Source organism: Furipterus horrens, unplaced genomic scaffold (genome assembly GCF_987537825.1).
Source record: "Furipterus horrens unplaced genomic scaffold, mFurHor1.1.pri manual_scaffold_5, whole genome shotgun sequence".
NCBI classification, from domain to species: domain Eukaryota; kingdom Metazoa; phylum Chordata; class Mammalia; order Chiroptera; family Furipteridae; genus Furipterus; species Furipterus horrens.
In genome coordinates this window covers 116,062,600-116,085,242 of record NW_028327175.1, presented here as the reverse complement: position 1 = coordinate 116,085,242, position 22,643 = coordinate 116,062,600, and the positions used below count along the sequence as shown (strand labels likewise).

Here is a 22,643-nt window from a genome sequence, read left to right as displayed (position 1 = left end):
TAGCCAAAATGCCCCACATCAGGGTGAATGCCATTCCCGAGTCCAAGGTCACTTCCAGGGCAACCAGAGCCTCCTATGGAAGCTGCTGACGTGGTCACTGTATTTTGTGTTTGTGTTAAAAAGCATTAATTTCCTAAATATAAAACATTACTATATTTTTAAAAAATACATACATGTCAGAAGATAAGCATTTGGAATTCGATATTTCTAACAATCAGAAGAAAAAAAATGTAAACAAAAAATGTCTGACATTTAAGCAAGGTCCAATTTGAGTCTTACTTCAGGGTGAGAGAACACAGGTATCTACTATGAGGGTGATGGTTGACTGAAAGGGGGTTCATCAGGTAACAGCAACAATAAACTCTGTTCTGGGAGCTCAAGAAGCTACCACCCCTGCCCCATGAATGTTTTCTTGTTCTCTCTTGGGCAGCAACCATTCTTCCCTGAATTTTCACATCACCTATTGGGCTTCTGCTTCTCTTTGGGCATTTACACTTCATATATTCACTTGCTCACTCCACCAACTGAGTACAGACTGTATGCCGGGCACTCTGCTAGGCTCCATGATACAGTGAGCACCAACCCTGCACTCATGGAGCACAGAATCTGTTGGGAGAGATGACAGACTATCTAAGAAATGTAAAACTGCAGCTCTGGACCCTGTATCAGGGAAGACCATGCTCACCTCATCTTCCCTGTACATTCACTGAAGGTGGGACCAACGTTTGTCTCATCTTGACTGTATGTTGAGGTACTTAGCACAGGGTCTTAAAAAGTCCCCTGCAGAGTTCCAGTGAGCTGTAGCAGTCTAACAGAGTGGGTGGCCTTCCTCAGACATTCTTCACCCTTACCCCTGTAGCACTGAGTTCTTCAGGCTGAACAAAATTAAAGGAGTGCTAAGAACAGCAATGCTTCACCCATCTGGCATCATCGAGAATGAGGCTGTCCACATTAATTAATTTTATACATTATTGATGTTTATCTCCTTAAGTGTCAAAACCTCTTGCTCATTTTAAAATGTTTACATCTTTTTTCCTTTCTTAGAGCTAATGCTATACAGTTTCAAACATAATTAATCAACTGTCATGTCACAGTGTTGTATTAGTTGGCACCCCTACTACCAGCACATCTTCAAATCACTCCCTGACACCTCTACTGCCCCATTACTCCCCTTTGTTGCAGCTTAATTAGGAGCCCATGACCTGGGAAGTAAAAGGCTATGTTGTGTACTGGGCTGTTTCCAAGACTCACTGTCACTTTTCATACAGGTTCAAGGCAGTCCTCCCCCAGTGAGCACAAAGATTGTTCTATTGTAGGTTCCATATATAGTATACCCTTCTAACTTGAAACATTCAGTTTACCAGGTATTTCAGTCTCCAATCATTCTCAATAAAACTGAACTCAACTGGGAATCCAATGAAAATTGACACATTAATTTCCAAAGCTTTGTCAGGGTGGTGGGAGACATACCACAAAGCAGGCAGAGCAACTGCTATCTAGTCACCTTTTAGATTTCTAGGAAAAAGTTGTGCTGGAAATCAGGCCTGCACACATCTCTGCAGAGTTGCTCTCACACAATGCCTTGCGGGTGCTATGTGCGCTGGGCCTGCCTTCCTTTCCAGCATCTTCATGTGCACAGTGAAGGACAGAATAAAAGGGAACACCCTAGCCTCAGTGCCAGGCCTCCCATCAAGCCACCACTGAGCAAGAATGCACAAACCCTCCAACAGGTTTTCTTTAGAAGCCCAATGACTCAGGAGTGGGCAACACTATGTTACCCAGAAAAGCAAGGACAACACTATTCTGACCAGCTACATCACCAATCAATGACTATCTGGTACTTAAAATCAGGGATAAACCTACCACTCTGTCCCTATTGCCATTTAGTTCTACTGCCTCCTCTGCTCCCCACCCCAACCACAGTCTGTCTAAAGTGGTGCCTGAGAATCTCTGAACAGCTCTCAGGTGGAACAAGAGCCTGTTCAACACTTAACTAGGCACTTAAGAAGCTACTCTTTATGAATAGAAGTTCTAAGGAGGTAGAGTTGGACTCAATATCACGAAAGGAGGTGCTAAAAACAATTAGAGGTGCCTAAAATTAGAATAAATAGCCGGGCCAGGCAGTGAGCCAGTGGAAGCATTCAAGCAATAGGCTGGAGGACTGCTGACTGACACTGTCAATGGGCTCATGCTGCAGGAGTATACGGGTTCAATTTCCCTCTGGGGCTGACCCTATAGTGTCCATCTGACCACATCCTTGTGTGTTTCTGAGTTAGGAAATCCATGGTTTCCCCTAGAGAACGACTCAAATCTTCTAGACAGCTCCAGGAGAGAAACCCGACCCCTTTAAGGCATGCAAAAAAGGGCATCTCAGCTGTTCATGTGCATACCAATCATCTGGGAATTTGTTAAAAATGCCCATTCTAATAGAGAGCACCTGGAATAGGACCCCAATGTCTGCATTTCTAACAAGCCACCTGGGAGTGCCATGCAGCTTGTCTGGGGACTACCCTTGGGAGTAGAAAAAATCTCACTGATGAGGCAACATGAGTTCGAATAGGGATTTTGATCACGTGTCCACACCGCTACACCTCCATGCCGCCCTGTGAACTGGAATTTCCTGGGAGTCAGATGCCAGGACTGACATTAAATAGACTCCTTGAAAAGTCTTAATTATTCAATAAAATCTGATTATCTCTATAAAAGATGAATAGCTTGAGGTGAGTGATTAGAGAATCTCCAGAAAACAGAAAACCAAAAATCTCAACAACATAGGCTGAAAAGGTAACCAAAGGCCTGGGTTTCATTTCGAAGAACATCAGGTTAGCTCCACAGGTATTTCTGGCAGGTTCCCTCAATAGAGACATCAATGAGAGAAGCTGGGTAGTAGAATGTGTACAGCGGATAAGGTGAACATCTGTGGGAAACCCTGCCTAGAAATAGTCTTGGTAACACGAGGCACATGCTCCATGAGCTGACACAGCTGGGTCTCAGTCCCCAGGGGTCCTCACCACCTTCATATAAACAGTGCCCCTCTCCTTGAATTACCTTGCTTGCATAGGAACCTCTCAGTCCTGCTGGATCCTGCCCTTACAAGCGTATCAGCTGTGCCGACACTGTTCATGCTGTCTAAAATGTTCTTCTATCGTTACTTTATTGAAATTTGGCTCCATCAGGTCTCACCTTCCAGCAAACTCTGATCTTCTCCTCAAGGATTGTTAATACTAGTGACTTGTCTCTACCTTGTTCCTTCAAGTGATCCCATCGTCACATCATTTTTAACACAGACATTCTGACTCTGGAAGCAAACTTTAAGGTACTAGAAGGTTGAATCCACATTTCTTCTCTATTGTCTAAACCCAGTATTCACATGTGGTAAGCACAATTTGCTTTAGGAGAGCTGAAAAAACACCAACGAACATCTTCAGAAAAGATATTGCTGAAACTTCTCATTAATATCAAACTCTCCTATCTACACTCACAAAATTGTTAGAGCCAAAAGAATACACTCCAAATTGAAACCTAATTTGAGAAGCATTTCAAAAAAAAATTAAGAGCTTTCATTTCTTTCATGAAAAATTACCAAAACTTTGCACAAAGTTTGTATTATAAAATTGCCCTGGTAACACCTCACATTATGACTAGTAGAAACATTGTGGTTTACCACTTCACAGACTGCACACCGGATTAATTGTCACAACAGCCAGGCAGTTATAAGGATGTTAAAAAAAAACACACACACACACAAAAAACCCACGTTTCTTTTCTTTTTTAAAAAACAAAAACCACATAAGTGTTTCTTAAAAAGAGAAATTAAAAAAGTTTACAATTGTCATGGCGATACAAAGGTCCCAGAAAAACCACACCCCCAAATAAAAAGTTCAGAATGAAGTCTTAACTAATTATTCGCAGAATACTGTACAACTACGAACTTAAAAAAGCCTATTACTGAAATGTTTTATCCTATTACTAAAACAGAAGAAACTGCAACCATCACAATATACTAGTTTAAAAAATGGTTTTATACTAACTTGGGGGAAAAAGCCTCATTGTACTATCACTATTATCCCAAATACCTTGTTTAGAAGACTCAGATTCCTACTTTCACTTCATATAAGAGATGTCCTGGAAAATTGTACTAATTGAAATTTTGGTCAATCAAAAAATAATTTAACTCATTTTGGAAAGTGACTTTACAAGGAAACTTAGAGGCGCTCCTTCTATAGAGAGGGAGGGAGAACAACAGGCCTGTGACCCCAAGATGTCTCTCTCACATGACACGGACACCGCTGAGCTGGACTTAAAGGAAAAGCACGTGGGTTACCACCGATGCTCTATTCCCTTGACACTTAGGAACAACATGCTTTTCCATCCCTCCCTGTGTCACTCGGAAACAACCAGAAAGAAAAGTAGATATATTCTCTAGGAGTGGGGTCTTGAGAAAGATCAAGAGGAATGAGAGTAATGAACACGTAACCACAAACAGGGGAGGGTGTGGCAAGATGGCATAGACAAGATGGAGGAAAATGAGAAAGACTGCTGTGCTCAAAGTCACAGGCAGCAAGCAGTTCCACCCAGAGGGCTAACATGATATCGAAGAAAAGGTCCTACCTGTCCAAAATGAGGGACACATCCAAAGACCACAGTTTTACTTATAACAGGGAAGGACTTCAAATTGAGAAGAGATGCTCCTCTTTTCACTGCTTTGATGGCTACAGGGAACCCCTGGAAACCACAGGCAAGCCTCCTGAGCAGGGATCATTGCCTAATCGATCAATCAGCTAGAGGCTACACAGATGACTCCAAAGACAACAAAACAATGGGAATGATCAGGATGTGGCCAGTCTGGGGCAGAGATTCTTGATCTCTGCTGAATAAATTGTTAGTTATGCAAACAAGACTGGGAACTGCAGCTCCATGGAGGGTGGAAACCTCACAAATGCCAAAATGTGGGATTCTATACTGACCCGGCCTGACTGACTTGTCTGTGACACAGACCCCAAACTTACATTAGCATTAAGAGGTTTCCAATTCCAAAAGAAGTGTCCCTTGCCCTACCCCCAAAGTTGCTGCAATTATAGTAGCACGACATTCAAATCCTCAGATACTGAATATCTGTCAAGAAATAGGAAGGGTGGTAACATAGGTGATAATCCTCTCTTCCATTGCTCGGCTGCTGCTAATTCTAGTGCAGGGGGGTGGGAGTGGCTGGGAATGCAATTCCAAAATGACCACGCCCACTGAGCACAATGAGACTGTACTCACTAAGCTTTGCTTTATCCTGTGTCACTGTAGGTCTCCACTCCCTACTATACTTTGTGGTTAATAATTTCTGTCCTGCTTCCTACCTATGCTTCTGAATTCTCTTCAGAAGTAGCTTATTTTCTCATCTCCAAGCTTCTCTACCCCCAATGCTCACTTACTTTGTTGGTTTCGCTTGTCACTGGCATTTTTCAAAGGGAGGCAAACAGGACAGTCATGTCGTGTGCAGTTCTTCCAATGAGAGATGATTTGTCGTGAAGATGCACAATGGGCAACTATGACCAGAAAAACAACGAGATGTTATTTTTCTATCCAAATCGTCACACTTTCAATTACACCTAAATTATAATGCCAGGTTCCATAAGAAAATGGTAACAAGTGTAACCATAACACAGTACAGGAAGTCCTCAACTTACAAACAGGCAGTTTTCCAAAAAGTTTGTAAGTGGACTGTTGAGAATTCCAAACAAAAACTTCCCACAGAAGCAATGTTATGAATGATGGTGATTAAGGTTCAGCCCACAAAACAAATATAAAATAAAAGCTATTTGACCTGAAGTACTGAACAACTGGAATGAAAGGTACAATAATTCTGCAATGTCATTATTTAAAATGAAAATTTTATATTATGCTTCAGGATGAAACAATCTAAATACTATATTGAAGAAATACAGACAACAAGTGAGAAGCAAGTGAGAAGTCTGTGGAGATTCTGAAGAGGGCCCCTGGACACTTTTCAAAGCACTTGAGAGGATAATTAAACCTGGCTACTCTCAGTCTTTATCTTCATTTCCATACTAAGGCATTACCATTTCTTTCTAAAGGTCTAGCATAACCTTCTTTGGCTTCCCCATCTACGGTTATGTTGGGGACTCACAAATGTCACAAAGCGAGGCAGGGAGATCAGGGAGAGAGTCTCCCCAAGGTTTATGAGCACAAGAAAGAAAAGAAGGAAAGAGGATAAAGTTTAGAGGAAAGTATAGTAATTAGCAAGAAACACTTTCTTCTGCAGAACCAAGGGGTCTGTGGTAGAAGAGGGGAAGGAGCGGTGGTGGTGTCAATGATATGCCTGAGTCACCGCCTCAGGGGGAGGGAGGAGGCGGCAGAGATGATATGGTGTGAACAGTTCTCCAGGTCAGGAACAGTCACCCAGGACAACTTCCCTGGTACCCTGATTAGCCTCAAGACGACAGTGGGGAGGAGCAAGGCAGTGGGCCCTGGCAGTCTGAACACATGACACAGCTGCAAGAGAGACGTTTTGGGTTGAGGGAAGGGTGTGTGCATGCATGAGTGTATGCTACAATGCCCCAAAGAAAACCGTGCTCTAGACATTTAAAATTAATGAAGACTGTGCCTAAGAAATGACGAAAGTCTTCTGTGACAGCCCTGGCCGGCATGGCTCAGCTGCTTGGGCATCGTCCCACAAAGCAGGTTCCATTCCTGGTCAGGACACATACCTGAGTTGCAGTCCTGGTCCCCGACTGGGGCGCATGCAAGAGGCAACCGATTGGTGTTTCTCTCTCTCACATCGATGCTTCTCTCCCTGTCTACCTACCTTCCCCCTCTCTAAATAAATAAAGAAAAGCTTTAACAAAAAAAGTCTTCTGTGACAGTGGAAAGAGGAAAAGAACAAATGCAGGCACAGCCTCATCCAGTAGAAGGTCACAGAGTATTATTATAAAACCACATCACCTTTCTCCTTAGCAGTTAAGTGTTCCAGTGGCATCTGAATGGATGGTGTGTGGAGATGTAGGTTATAGGAACCTTATAACAAGAGAACTGTCTAAGAACAAGGACAAATTTCATCCAAAGATCTGCCAATAGTAGTTTAGAAAATGGCACTTACCTTGACAGGCTTTCCCAGCCTGACAATGTGTCATGTGATTCAAAACATTTTTCATGGTTCGACAATGTGGGAGAGAGCAGGCTCGAACCTCTCCATTTGCTTGTTCTCGTCTCTGACATTTATGAGCATGAAGCAGTAGAACCAGCTGCTGCTGTATCAGTTTGCGTTTTTCAGGATCTGCAGTGGGGCCTGTTGCAATTGCTTGCGTAGGTACAATTCCCACTGATGTTTGCATCTGAGACTAAAATAAAACAAATTAATAAACATTTTAATAATCTTTGAGAGTTCCAATTCATGTTATTAAATATGTTTCAAACTAATGCTAAAATCAATGGATAGTATCAACAGAGAGGGCAGCTTATATGGTTCTCTTTAATTCATCAGACTTCAAGGAAGATAAAGCAAAGAAGTAAGCCAACCAAGAAGCAAAGCTGATTACAGTTCATGTGTGTATGACAGTCTCGTAAGAAGAAAATGATGCTATTCTTAACTATATGCAGGAAGACCAAAAAAACCCAGAATTATCTTCTGGAGGGCAGGCCCCTTGTAGTACAGGCTTTCCCTATTAGGTGAGTGTTCTAGGAATCCATCTGTATCAGTGTACCAGCTGGCATTGTTGTGAGAGGCTGCGTTTTGGCTTCAGTGAATTTTTTTGAAGACTCTTTCAAAGTGTTTGCCCATTTCACAATGGGTGATTTACAAGCTCACCTGCCCACACCTCACTGAGTGTTCAGCAGTTATTGACAAAAAACAGCATGACTCCTGTGCCTCATCCTCCCTATTCACCTGATCTTGAGTGAGCAACTTTTTTTTGTTTCCCCGGATGAAAAAAGTCCTCAAAGAGAAATGTCGCATCAGTGTGGAAGAGGCACAACAAAAAATGGCAGAGGCACTAAAAGGCATCACAATCAATGAGTTCAAAAACTGTTTTAAGCAGTGGAAAAATATGACTCGATAGGTGTATTGCATCAAATGGAGAAAGTACTTTGAAGGTGACTAAAGTTTAAACATATAAGAATAAATACACTACATTTTATAAATAAATTTCAGTTTTTTGGGGGGAGTCCCTGCTCATAGTAACCTAAACCCAACTCACTCTACAATATATACAAGTGAAGAAAAAGCTGTGTATTATTTTAGGTTAAACCAAATAAACTATTGTTTGTGTAGGCACAAATGGCCTAACATCGGCAATTTCATATGGTTCAACTTCACTGAAAAATATCTTGATACAGAAGAATCAGAGCCACCTTCTGAATTTCATTATACTTGCAGTATTCATTACATGTTCTAAAAGAATAATACGATACTTATCCTTAATACGATCATCCAGTGTAATTGTTAAATGCCGATGACATGCATTTCCTTCCGTTAAAATTTCCACTCAGACATCTGACAGTCTTTTCAAAAAATATCTGACGATCTGCTAAAGCTACAGAAATAGTTAACTTGCTTTCAACCCTTAAAAATAAAAAGCCAGACAAATTATACCTCTTAACTGCAAAGAAAATGGAAAAGGTGACCTATGGAGTATTTTTATTCTTTACAAACTATAGCCAACATTCTTCAGACAAACTGATGTTCTGACACTAACACTCCCAACTTGATTTTACAACACTCACTGCCTCCTCTAAAGTACACCACCACTCTGACTTTTCAAATTAAGAATTAAAACCATATACTTTCAATTAGGAGGAAAAATCTATTTAAAATATTCCTTAATGAACCAAAGCTCATTTTATTACGTATTATTTTCTGATTATGCTGTTACACTTGTCCCAGTTTCCTCCCTTTGCCCCCCTCCACCTGGTACCACACTTCCCATCAGCAGTCCCTTTTTAGTTCATGACCATGGGCTGTGCGTGTAAGTTCTTCGGCTTCACCCTTTCCTATGTTACTCTTAACATCCCTATTTTGTTCGGACCAATTACGCTTCTTGATCCCTGCACCATTTCCCCCTTTCTCACCCTTCCCCCTCCTAGCTGATAACTCCCCAAATAATACTCATACCTATTATTCTGTTCCTGTTCTGGCTGTTTGCTTAGTTTGTTTTTGTTTTTAGATTCGGTTGTTGACAGTTGTGGCTTGGTGATGATGAACTCCTTTAGCTTTACTTTGTCTGGGAAGCACTTTAACTGCCCTTCCATTTGAAATGATAGCTTTGCTGGATGGAGTAGTCTTGGTTGTAGGTCCTTGCTTTTCATCGCTTTGAATACTTCTTGCCAGTTCCTTCTTGCCTGCGAAGTTTCTTTTGAGAAATCAGCTGACAAGTCTTACCTTCCTTTGTAGATAATTCGCTGCTTTTCTCTTGCTGCTTTTAAGATTGTCTCTCTATCTTTAGCCTTTGGCACTTTAATTATGATGTGTCTTGGTGTGGTCCTCTTTGGGTCCAATTTGTTTGGGACTCTGTGCTTCCTGGACTTGTATGTCTTTTTCCTTTGCCAAATTTAGGAAGTTTTCCTTCACTATTTTTTCAACTAAGTTTTCAATTCCTTGTTCTTCCTCTTCTTGCACCCATATGATTCGGATGTTGACACGTTTAAAGTTGTCTCAGAAGTTCCTAAGTCTCTCCTCATTTTTTACGTTTTTGTTTCTTCTTTTACTTTTTGCTGGATGTTTATTCCTTCCTGTTGTTCCAAATTGTTGATTTGAATCCCAGTTTCCTTCCCTTCACTGTTGGTTCCCTGTATACTTTTCACTATTTCACTTTGTGCAACCTTCATTTTTTCCTTTATTTTTTTGCTGTACTCTTATGAGTTCTCTGAGCATCCTTATCATCAGTGTTTTGAGCTCTTCATCTGATAGGTCTGCTATCTCCATTTAGTTTAGTTCTTTTTTCTGGGGTTTTGTTTTGCTCTTTTATTTTGGGCTGTATTTCTTTGTCTCCTCAATTTGGCAGCATCCCTGTGTTTGTTTCTGCGTATTAGGCAGAGCCGCTTTTATTCCTTGTCTTAGTAGTGTAGCCTATGTAGCAAATACACCTGTAAATTGTGTGCAGTGGAGCCTTAGGTAATTGTCAGGGCGGGGCTATGTGCTTCACTGCTTTATGTCTGTGTAGTGAGGGCTCAGAAAGGGGACAATGCTGCTGTCTGGCTTTTGCCCCACTTCCAGTCACTCACCCATTTCTGTATGTGATCGGCACCCTTTTCTAGTTGCTGCCCTGGGCTTTGTGTATGTTCTAAGACTATGCGGGCCCTTTAAGCAGCAAAAATCTGGTAGTTTCTTTTGCTGCCCCAGCAATCAATGGTTTTTACAGCCAGAGGTAAGGGGGTTTATCTTTCCGCTGCTGGAACCCTGGGCTCTGTGGCCTGGCCTGGGGCTGGGGTCACTTGCTCCCAGGTTGTCCCTCCAGACTTTTATCCACCACTAGTGAATGTGGGGCCATCTGTTCCACCCTGCCGCTTGTCCGAGCTACACTGGCTCTCCATCCCATCTCCACAACTCTGCCCTTCCTACCCATCTGGATGAATGTGGTTTCTTTAAATCCCTGGTTGTCGGACTTCCATACAGCTTGATTTTCTGATGGTTCTGGTTATTGTTTGTTTTTGAGATCTGGTTGTAATTCTTTCTATGGTTGTGCGAGCCGTAGCATGTCTACCTATACCTTCCTCTTGACCAGCAGTCTTCCAAAGCTTATTTTTAAAAAGTTACAGGGTTTTCTGGTTTGGTTCTATCTTTGTGACAACTCAAAAAAATAAGTATGTCAAAAACTGCATGACTTTAATCAGGATCACAACTTCTGGAAGCCAAACTAAGGTCTGAAGCAAAAGCAAAGTCCTAGCTGAGAAGCAGAGCTTGCTGACAGTAGTAGTAGTAACTAAGACAAACAGCCTCTTTTCCTTAATTTCCCCCTGATTATAAAAGTAATATAGACAATTTGGAAAGCAACACAACTACTCGGAAATAACACTTGAATTCCCAATATTCAGGAGACTACTATTAAATTTTTGATAGGTTTTTCCTCTTCCAGTCTTTTTTTTTTTTCCTGAGTACATGCATATATACGAACCACCTCCTCTATTATATACGATAAATATCTATATCTGACTTGTTATTTACTCCAGGTTCTGTCTATACGGTATGATAGCAGGATTTGTAATGAATGTACGGCTGGGTATAAATTGAAACCTACCTTTCCCTTTTCTTGCAATTTAAAATAAAGCTTCAATAAGTAGCTTTGACTATGCTACCAACAGCATTCAGTACTGATGTTAAAAGTCTCCTATCAGTTTATTACCATGGGGGGAAAAAAGTTCAACCAGAAACTAACAGGAATGGACATACAGAATGTGAGAAGTGTAAGATGATCCTTGTTTAGGTCTCTTTCTTTGGCATTTACGAGAACTTCAAACATAAAAAAAACTGAGAGGAAAGGATACCCAACAAAATGACTGATAATTCTTTAATATTTGCTAATACCTAAGGCCATACACAAATTTCTCTAGTTGTCCAAAAAATAATTTTTACACCTGGTTTGCACAAATCAGGACCCAATTAAGGCCCACACCCTAGAGTTGGTTGTTGTTTCCCCCTTTCTTTTTTTCTTTCTCTCACCAGAGGACATGTTTCATTGCTTTTAGAGAGTGAGGGAGGAGGAGGGGGAGAGGGAGGGAGGGAGTGGGAGGGAGGGGGAAAGGAGGAGGAGGAGGAGGAGGAGGAGGAGGAGGAGGAAGAGGGAGGGGGAGAGAGAGAGAGAGAGAGAGAGAGAGAGAGAGAGAGAGAGAGAGAGAGAGAGAGAGAGAGAGAGAGAGACATTGTTGTGAGAAAGAAAGGTAGATTGGTTGCCTTCTTGTACACACCTCGACTGGGGATCAAGCCTGCAACCAGACACATGCCTGACCAGGAATCAAACCTGCACCTTTTCGGTCTGATGGACCATGCTCCAACAGAGCCACACTGGCCAGGGTGCCCCCTTTATATTCTAATGACTGTGACTTGAAGAGACTAAGCCTGGTCTTTCTTAAAGTATAGAAATGTTATAAACAAAATAAATAAAAATCACATTTAAAAACCAAGTAAAAAATTCTAACCTTACAATTAAATTATAAACAGATTGTTTTTAAGTCATTAAAAGTTAACACACTGTTTTCATTTGGGATGTTCTTAATAGCATCTTTTGAACTATACATGACCACCTCAACATGTAGAAATAGTGTGGTTGGAAACCCTACACCACATTCAAAACGCTGTCTATTATCTGTCTATCTGTAGATGCTTATGAGCTCTACACAAATCTCAAAAGCACATTGGAGGATGAAGCTGAATCAATAGCAAAATGGAACAGAAGGCATTCCTCATGGCCCTGTGTCTGGACCTCTCCATATATATCTGTATACTTGTACAGCACTAGTCCACTTTGCAAAGTGCATACAAACACAGGGTGCATTTAACTTCCTCTTCTCTCAAACTGTTGCTCAATAAGATGAAAGTGGCCTGAAATCTATGTCAGAGGCATCCTCAGACTCGACAAACTTCCCTGCTTAGTCCCCACTGCCCAGCCCGGCACTGAGAATGAAAGAGGGGTGCTTAGAGAAGAACCTCCCTTTAAAAATACAGAACAAAACTGCAGCACTGAAAATACCCACAAAAGTACAATATAAATTTTCTGCAATTTTGTTTGAAGAACAGTAATAAAGGGAGAAATCTTTCTTGCCAGATACCAAAGCTATAACGCTACAGATTTCTTTACACAAGTCTAGAAAAAATCATGTACACTGATTCCTATATCACCTTAAAATATAAAATTATAATGCATAAAAATAGGTTGGAACAATGAAACGTATTAGTAAAAATAAATATTTTTAGAATGAGGATAAAAAAACTTAACATAAAGACATAAGATTAAGGTTTAAGACTTATGGAAAAGATGGAGGCATAGGTAGACATGCTTTCTCTCTTCCCATAACCATAAGGATTACAACTACCTCAAAACTAAACAAAACAATCAGAACTGCCAGAAAATCAAACTGTATGGAAGTCCAACAACCAAAGAGTTAAAGAAGAAATATTCATTCAGACGGGGATGGGGAGCCAGGGTGGAGAGGACATGGTGGGGCGGGGGCGAGGCGGCAGCTGCGGCCAGAGTAACGAGTGGTCCCACATTCACGTGTGGCAGATAAAAACTGGGAGGAACACCTGCGGAGCAATCTGAGCCCCAGGAAAACAAAGCCTCATAACTTCTGGCTGTGAAAGCCAGTGGGGTTGGGGTAGCAGAAGAAACTGCCTGTCTCTCAGGAAAGTCCATTTAAAGGTCCCCATCCATGGTCCTAGAACCTAGCAAACCTACCCACTCTGGTAACTATCATCAGGACAATAGCTAGAGAAGCACCAGTCATATACAGGAAGCGGGTGAAGTAACTGGAAAAGGGATGAGTGCCGAGTAAGTGTCCTTGTTCCCTAACCCCTCCCCCACACATAGCTCCACAAAGTGGTGAAATGGGTTGGCTCAGCAGCCTACCTGATACACAGAAGCAAACACAGGAGGGCTGTCAAATTGAAGAGACAAAGTAGTATGGCCCAAATGAAAGAACAGATCAAAACTCCAGAAAAAGAACTAAGCGTAAAGGATATAGCCAACCTATCAGATGCAGAGTTCTAAACACTGCTGATAAAGATGCTCAGAGAAATGACTGAGTATGGCAAACACATAATGGAAGAAATGAAAATTATACTAAGAGAAATAAAGAAAAATTAACATGGAATCAATAGTGAAGGGAAGGAAGCTGGGGTTCAAATCAACTATTTGGAACATAAGGAAGAAATAAACAGTCAACCAGCATAGAACGAAGAAACAAGGATCCAAAAAAAAAAACAAGGAGAGAATAAGAAGGCTCTGGGACATCTCCAAAAGTGCCAAAATCCAAATCATAGGAATGCCAGAAGGAGAAGCGGAAGAGCAAGAAATTGAAAACGTATTTGAAAAAATAATGAAAGAAACTTCCCTAATTTGGCGAAGGAAATAAGACATACAAGTCCAGGAAGCACACAGAGTCCCAAACAAGCTGGACCCAAAGAGGACCACACCAAGACACATCATAATTAAAATGCCAAAGGTTAAAGATAAAGAGACAATCTTAAAAGGGACTTACTTAAGAAAAAGATCAAAACTATGAACAGTAAAATGAAAACAAACACACAACTATCAACGAATGAATCTAAAAAACAAACTAAGCAAACAACCAGAACTGGAACAGAATCATAGATATGGAGATCATATGGAGGGTGATCAGTGGGGAGGGGGAAGGGAGACAATAGGAGAAAAGGTACAGGGATTAAGAAGCATAATTGGTAAGTACAAAATAGACAGGGGGATGTTAAGAATAGTAAAGGAGCCCTTGCTGGTTTGGCTCAGTGAACTGAGTGATGGCTTGCGAACCAAAGGGTTGCTGGTTCTATTCCCAGTCAGGGCACATGCCTGGGTTTTGGGCCAGGACCCAGCTGGGGGTGCATGAGAGGCAACCCACTCATTGATGTTTCTCTCCCTTTCTCCCTTCCTTCCCTTCTCTCTAAAATTAAATAAATAAAACCTTTGAAAAGAAAAAAGAAAGAAAGAATACTTAAGGAAAGGGAGAAGCCAAAGAACTTAGCTCATGTCCATGCACAACCCATGGACATGAACTAAAGCGGGGATTGCTAGAAGGAAGAGGAAGGGGTGTACTGGGTGGAGGGAGGCAAAGGGGGGAAAAATTGGGACAACTGTAAGAGCATAATCAATAAACTATACTTTTATGAAAGAAAAAAAGATTAAGGTTTAAAAAGGGAAAAATCGTGGGAAAAATTATTTCTTTTGAGAGATGGAAACAGTAAGTCAAAAATTAGGACCATTCTTAAAACACCTGATATACAGGGTGGGGAAAAAGTAGGTTTACAGTTGTGATTACAGAAAACAGAGTTTGTTCTTGTATTATTATTTTTATAGTATTTTCCATGTGAACAACTATAAACCTACTTTTGCCCCACTCTGCATGTTGCCATGTTGTTTTCCAGAAAGGCTATAGCACTTATTATATAAAATGTTCTATACCTCGGTGACAAGAAAACTCAATGGAGAGAACAGTTCTTTCAACTAATGATGATAAAAAGGACAGGACAATTGGATAACCACATGTAAAAAAAATGAGGGTGAACCCCTTCTTCACATTAAACTCAAAAATTAACTCAGAGCTATATGTGAGAGCTAAAACTATAAAACATTTAGAAAAGATCATGGGAGTAAATCTTCATGACTTTGGATTAGGTCATGGATTCTCAGCTATGTCACCAAAAGTACAAAAACAACAAAGAGAAACTGAACCTCATTAAAATTAAAAATTATTATGCTTCAAAGGACACTGGATAAAAAGTGAAAGACAACCCTAAGAATTAAAGAAAATATTTGCAGATCATATATGTGATAAGGGACTTACATCTGAAGCATACAAAGAACTCTTACAGTTCAAGGATAAAAAGACAACCTAATTGAAAAATGGACAAAAGATGCCCATAGACATTTTCCCAGAGAAGATATACAATTGGTCAATAAGCACATGAAATGATGCTCAACACCATTAGCAATTAAGGAAACGCAAATCAGAACGACAATGATATACTACTTTGCACCCACCAGGATGGCTACAATAAAAAAAGACAATGACAAGTTTTGGTGAGCATGTGAAAAAAATTGGAACCCTTATACAATACTGGAATGTCAAATTGAGCAGCCACTTTGGAAAACAGTCTGGCAGTTCATCAAAAGGTTACATCTTGAGCTACCACATGACCCAGCAATTACAGTCCTAAGTATATACCCAAGAGAACTGAAAACATATTTTTACACAAATAAAGTGTACACAAATGTTTGCAGCTGCATTAGTCACAATAGCCAAAAAGTGGAAACAACTCAAAATGCCCATCAATTGATACATGCTACAGCATAACCTTTGAAAACATTATGCTAAGTCAGCAATTTTCTTCCAGTGTGAGTGGCAGGCATACAGATGTACAACAAGAATTTTTAAAACATGCAATACCTGACTATTTAGTCATGGGCCCTGACCTCTGGTCCCTTAGATTGTCAAATTAAAGGAAAAAAAAAAGACAAAAGCCAACACATTAGCAGTCCAATGTGAATGAATCAAAATTATACCTATATTTTTGTCATATAGGCAAAAAATATTTTTTTTGGTGTGTCACAGAATTTTAGTAATTAGTTTATGTGTGCCATGAAATGAAAAAGGTTGTATAATTTCACTTCTATAAAATGTTCAGAGTAGGTAAATACATAGGGGCAGAAAATGGATTAGTGCTTACCTCCCGCTGGGGGATCAGGGGAAAGGGAGAGTAACTGTTAATGGTACAGAATTTTGTTTTGGAGTGATAACAATGTTCTAAAATTGATTGGTGATGATGGTTGTGAAATGTACTAAACACCATTGAACTATATGCTTTAAAGGGGAGAATTCTATATGAATATATTCCCCCCAAAGCTGTTAAGTTCTAGCTAACTAATCCTCAAAGAAATGAAATAAAAACAAAAGGTACTTTTCACCTATCAACAGGACCAAGATAAAAATCTAATGACTGGTATTGATGAGGACATAGAGAAATAGCAATTCTCAGGCACTTTGGTGGTAATGCAATTTAGTATGGCTAAATTTAGTATCAAATAGAGAAATAAGCATTTCTTCTGATTCAACAGTTCTACTTCTTATGACTTATTATTAGAGAAACAAATGTAAACTAGTGCACTAAAATGCATGTGCAAAGACAGGCATCACACCTTGATTAAATTATTAAAAACTGGAAGACTCCTAAATTCCTTTCAAAGGTAGACTAATTAAATTATGGCAAGAGACCTAATGAAATAATATGCGGTCATGAAAGTAAGGCAGATCTCAAAAGACCCCAGTAACAGCCACGTGGAGCAAAAGAATGGCTCAGCTAAGGCCTGCCCTACAATGATTGTTGAAATAATAATACTTAAGACCATTACAGTTTCATGAAAAACGATCTCAACATATTAAGCTGAAAAAGAAAGTTATAGAATAGTACTCTACGGACATTTATTTTTTTCTTTATTAACTTTACGTTTGTATCTATTCTTAGAAAAACCCTAATATTATCTGGTGGTTATATCTGGATAGCAACAGGATCACATATATAATTACGTATTGTCTGAATGTTTTACAACAGACATCTACTTAAAAAATAAAAGACTTTACTTATTTTTAGAGAGAAGGGAAGGGAGGGAGAAAAAGAAAGAAACATCAATATATGAGAGATATATTGATCGGTTGCCTCTCACATGCTCCCAACTGGGGACCTGGCCCACAACCCAGACGTGCACCCTGACTTGGAAATTGAACTGGTGTCCTTTCGGTTCGCAGGCTGGCACTCAATCCAATGAACCACACCAGCCAGGGTGGCATCTACTATTTTTAAAACCAAAAAGAATTCCACTTTGGGGAAAAAAAAGAATTTAGAACAATCAATAGAAGATTACAAAGAATTAAAAGATAAAAAATAAAATTGTACTTTCGGCCAAGATGGAGGCGTAGACAGACATGCTGCATCTCCCTCCACAACTAAGAAGGAATACAACTACCTCAAAACTAAAAACAACCAGAAGTTCCAGAAAATCAAACTACACTGAAGTCCAGCAAACAAAGATAGAAACAAGAAATACTCATCCAGACAGGTAGGAGGGCCCGAGCCGGGGCAGAGAGGATGCCGTGTGGTGGCGGCGGCAGCGGCAGCGGCAGGCCGGCAAAAAGCACAGTCACACGTTTTAAAGTCAGGAGGGACACCTGGGGAGCGTTCCCAGCTCCACACTGGACCTCGCAACCCACAGTCCCAGCACCGGGGAAAATCAAGCCTCATTGCTTCTGACTGTGCAGACCAGTGGGGGGTTGCGGCGGAGGCAGGAACTGCCAATCTCAGGAGAATCCACTTGTTTAAAGGGCCCCCACAGCCCTAGAACATCTGCAAACCCACCAGCTCGGGGAATGACAGCCAGGGCAGCAGCTAGAGGGGCCCCACTCCGGTGCAGAAGTGGGAGAGGTGCCTGGAAAGGGGTGAGTGCTGGGCAGGCAGCATTGTGCCCTCTCGGACCCCTCCCCCACACATAGCACCACAATGTGGAGAAATAGGTCACCCCATACTGACAAATCCCTAAGGTTCCGCCCCTTACAACATAACAGGAGCGATAGCGCTACCTGGGACGCAGAGGCAAACAAACACAGGAACCTGTCAGAATGAGGAGACAGAGAAGTATGGCCCAAAAGGGGAAACGAATCAAGGTTCCAGTGAGAGAACTAAGTGACGAGGAGATAGTCAACCTAACAGATGAGGAGATAGCCTAACAGACACAGAATTCAAAACACTGGAATAAATTTGGACTTCCGGCCAAGATGGAGGCTTAGACGGACACGCTCGGTCTCCCTCTACAACTAGAGAGGAATACAACTACTTCAAAACAAAAGATAACTAGAAATTCCAGAAAATAAAACTACACGGAAGCCGAACGTATGAAGTTATAAACCAGCGGCGCCCTTTGGGCAGGTAGGAAGAGCGAAAGTGGGTGGTGCTGTTTGTGGTCGCACAAGGGACAGTGGCAGGGAGAACAATCCCAGCGGCAGGGAGAACAATCCCGGCTGCAGTCGAACCCCGGCAGCATGCAACCCCAACGCTGGGGAAAGCAGCCACCACATCGCCCCGAACGGTGAGGCCCAGAGGGCGGGAGGACGGATCCTGGTCTCCTAGCGGAATAACTGTGTGAATCCATCTTGGACCCCCGCCCCCACACAAAGAGCCATAGCACAGCGAAATAGGTTGCGGATAGGCGCCGGTCGCTGGGTTGTGACCACAAAGCACCACAGCACTGCGAAAAAGGTTGCTGGACCACTGCCAGTTGCTGGGTTGTGACGACAAAGGGCCACAGCGCGGTGAAAAAGGTTGCGGATTGCCGCCGGTCGCTGGGTCGTGACGAGTACACAGGCACTGCCCCCTATAGCCGGCCCAAGAAAACAAAATGCATCTGTCAAAATGAGGCAGACAACTATAGAAATCCTGGTGGCGCAGCTCACCAGGCAACAGATGAAGAATCTGACAGATGAACAAATAAGAAACCTGTCAGAGGCTCAGTTCAGGGCCATTGTTATCAGGTGGTTTACAGAATTAACAAAAGATCTGGGAAAAGGATGAGAAAGAATCGAAAAACACTCATAATGAAAGGAACAAAACCACATACGAGACAGATGGTGAGGAAATAAAATTCAGAGTTCAAATCAACAAACCAGAACACAGAGAAGGAATAAACAGTCAACCAGTGCAGAGAGAAAACACGGGAAGCAAGGAAAATGATGAGAGGATCAGAAACCTCTGGGACAGCTATAAAAGGCCCAACATAAGAATCACTGGTTTGCCAGAGGGCGAAGAAGATGAACTAGAAATTGAAAAATTAAGTGAAAATATAATAAAGCAGAACTTCCCAAACTTGGGGAAGGAAATAGACTTACAGGTCCAGGAAGCACAGAGAGTTCGAAAAAAACTGGACCCAGGGAGAACCACTCCAAGACACATTATAATCAGAATGTCAAAGGTTAAAGATAAAGAGAGTATCTTAAAAGCAGCAAGAGAGAAAAAAAGAATCATGTACAAAGGGGTCCCAATTAGACTATCAGCTGACTTCTCAAGGGAGACCCTGCAGGCAAGAAGGGACTGGCAAGAAATATTCAAAGTAATGAAAAGCAAAAACCTACAACCACGAATACTCTATCCAGCGAAATTGTCATTCAGAATAGAAGGGCAGAGAAAGTGTTTCCAGGACAAAACAAAACTGAAAGAGTTCATTAGATCCAAACCACTGTTATATGAGATGTTAAAGGGACTGGTTTAGAAAAAGGAGGATCAAAACTATGAAATCTAAAATGAAAACTGCATCACAAGAAACAACAACAGAAGCTAGGGAATTGAAACAAAGGCAAACTAAACAGGCAACGAGAGTGGAAAAAGAACTATAGGTATGGGGAACATATTGGGGGGAGGTCAGCAGGGATGGGGAAGGGGGAGAGGGAGGGAGATGATATAGGCATTAAGGATCATGGTAGGAGGGAATGGAATAGACAGAGGTTGAGAAGAACTATATGCACAACTAATGGACATGATCTAAAAGGGGGAAACAACTGGAGGGAGAGGGGCCACCGGGTGGAGGGGAGAAGAGGGAAGGGAAATTGGGACAAATGTAACATTATAATCAATAAAACACATTAAAAAAAAAAAAGAGAATAAATTTCTCTTGTATTAACCTAAAAAAAAAAAAAAAAAAAAAAAAGAATTCAAAACACTGGTGACAAAGATGCTCACAGGCTTGACAGATATGCTTGAATATGGCAAACGCATAAGAGAAGAAGTGAAGGTTATGCTAAGTGAAATGAAGGAAAATCCACACAAAACCAATGGTGAAGGGAAGGAAACTGGGGTTCAAATCAATGACTTGGAACATAAGGAAGAAAGAAACAGTCAACCAGTGCAGAATGAGGAAGCAAGAATTGAAAAAAATGAGGAAAACTTCCCAAATTTTGTGAAGGAGATGGACATACAGGTCAGGGAAGCACGGAGGGTCCTGGGCGAGCAGGACCCAGAGGGGACCACACCAGGACGCACCATGACTGAGATGCCAAAGGTCAAAGATAAAGAGAGAATCCTGGGGGCAGCAAGAGAGAGGCAGAGAGTTGCCTACAGGGGATTGCCTATAGGACTATCAGCCGGTTTTTCAGAGGACACTTTGCAGGCAGGAAGGGACTGGCAAGCAGTATTCAATGTGATGAAAAGCAACCTGCAACCAGGATTACTCTATCCAGCAAGGCTATCATTTGGAATGAAAGGGCAGATGAAGTGCTTCCCAGACAAGGTGAAGCTGAAGGAGCTCATCATCACCAAGCCGTTATTATATGAAATGTCAAAGGGACTTAAGAAAAAGAAGATCAAAACTATGAACACTAAAATGAAAACGAACTCACAACTATGAATAAATCCAAAAAATAAAAACAAAACTCAACTAAGCAAACCAGAATAGGAATAGAATCATAGGTGTGAGGATTATTTGGAGGGTTATCAGTTGGGAGGGGGGAGGACGAGAAATGGGGAAATGGTGCAGGGATTAAGAAGCATAATCGGTTGGTACAAAATATAGAATAATATAGGAAAGAGTGAAGCCAAAGAACTTATATGCACGACCCATGGACATGAACTAAGGGAGGTTGGGCTGCTGGAGGGAAGGGGGATACTGGGCAGAGGGGAGGCAAAGGGGAAAAAATTGGAACTACTGTAACAACATAATCAATAAAATATACTTTAAAAAGAAAATAAAATTGTATATGTAATTAGGGTAATTAAGATGAATATTTTGTAATGCAAAGGTGGTAAAGGCCTTCCTAAAACAAACAAACAGCAACAACAAAAGTGGTCCCTAAAAAATCCCCAGTAAAAATGTCTTCAAATACAGATTTCCCATTCCTCTGTCCCAGAAACTATGTTTCAAAAATGTAGGGTGGAGCCAGAAGCAATTCTGTTTGTTAAAGTTCCATAGAGGACATATTACTAATTTTAGCTTTATACTTTCCCCAGGTTTTCCAAAATGAACATGTCTTCACTTTTATAGAGAATTAGACAAAAACATTTAAGTAAATAAGGCCCATAGGTCATTCTGATGCAGTGGTGGGCCATGCCACAAAGGGAAGTGCAAGAGGACAGACAACGGGAGAACTTACATTCCCGCCAGGACAAAGCCATGAGAACAAATATGAAGACAATCAACAAACTAGGAAAAAATACTGAACACACAAAGCAAAGCAAACAATAATACAAGTATTATTTTTTTCTCTTCCCCTTAGCCAGTCTTTATTTCTCAAGTACTTTATTCCAGGTTCTGTGTTCAGTGCTCACTTAATACCCAATCCCCAAGGGAGGCACTAACTCCGCGGCAGCACCACGTTACAAGAGAAGTAACTGAGGCCCAGTTGGTACACTCAGTGCTGGAATGGGAGGTCTAGCAGTAGAGCCCCCACCAGTAACTTCCCTGCTACCCACCTTGCGTTATAAAGTGTTCTAAGAGACTCTAGCAGGAAAAAACTGGCGAAGAATAGGAGGAACTAAGCAACTCAGAAAAGAAACATGTATTTCTCTACATATAACTACTTTAATTTCTTACCAGTAATCAAGAAAATTGCAAATCAAAATAATGAGACACCATCTTCTGCTATCAAAGCTAAGAGTGATAAACCCACAGCCTTGGGAGCATCTTGTAATGCTAGTGATTTGGTACATGGTTTTTGTTGGAAGGCAATACAACAGTCCCTCTCTATACCGTGGTTCACTTATCGCAGCCTCACTGTATCGCGGGATTTTAAAAAATATTACAATTATTTATCGCAGATTTTTTGCTGTATCGTGGGATTTTGTGGTACTGGATACGTATGTTGTTAAAATTACGTAGGTTTAAGAGTGTAGAATATGTTTAAGAACATAAGTAGTGTTTATAGAAGTGTGGGAAAGGTTA

At 41.1% G+C, this 22,643-nt stretch overlaps 1 protein-coding gene across 1 annotated transcript in view; it reads right to left on the bottom strand.

The window, feature by feature from the left end:
• Window positions 1-22,643, bottom strand: part of CREBBP (CREB binding lysine acetyltransferase) — a 141,150-nt gene that overhangs the window by 50,650 nt on the left and 67,857 nt on the right. The window contains exons 4-5 of the mRNA XM_090277122.1: window positions 7,109-7,349; window positions 5,424-5,537 (exon numbers count right to left, since the gene is read on the bottom strand). Coding sequence (XP_090133248.1) covers window positions 5,424-5,537; window positions 7,109-7,349 — 355 coding nt within the window. The remainder of the gene's footprint in view (window positions 1-5,423; window positions 5,538-7,108; window positions 7,350-22,643) is intronic.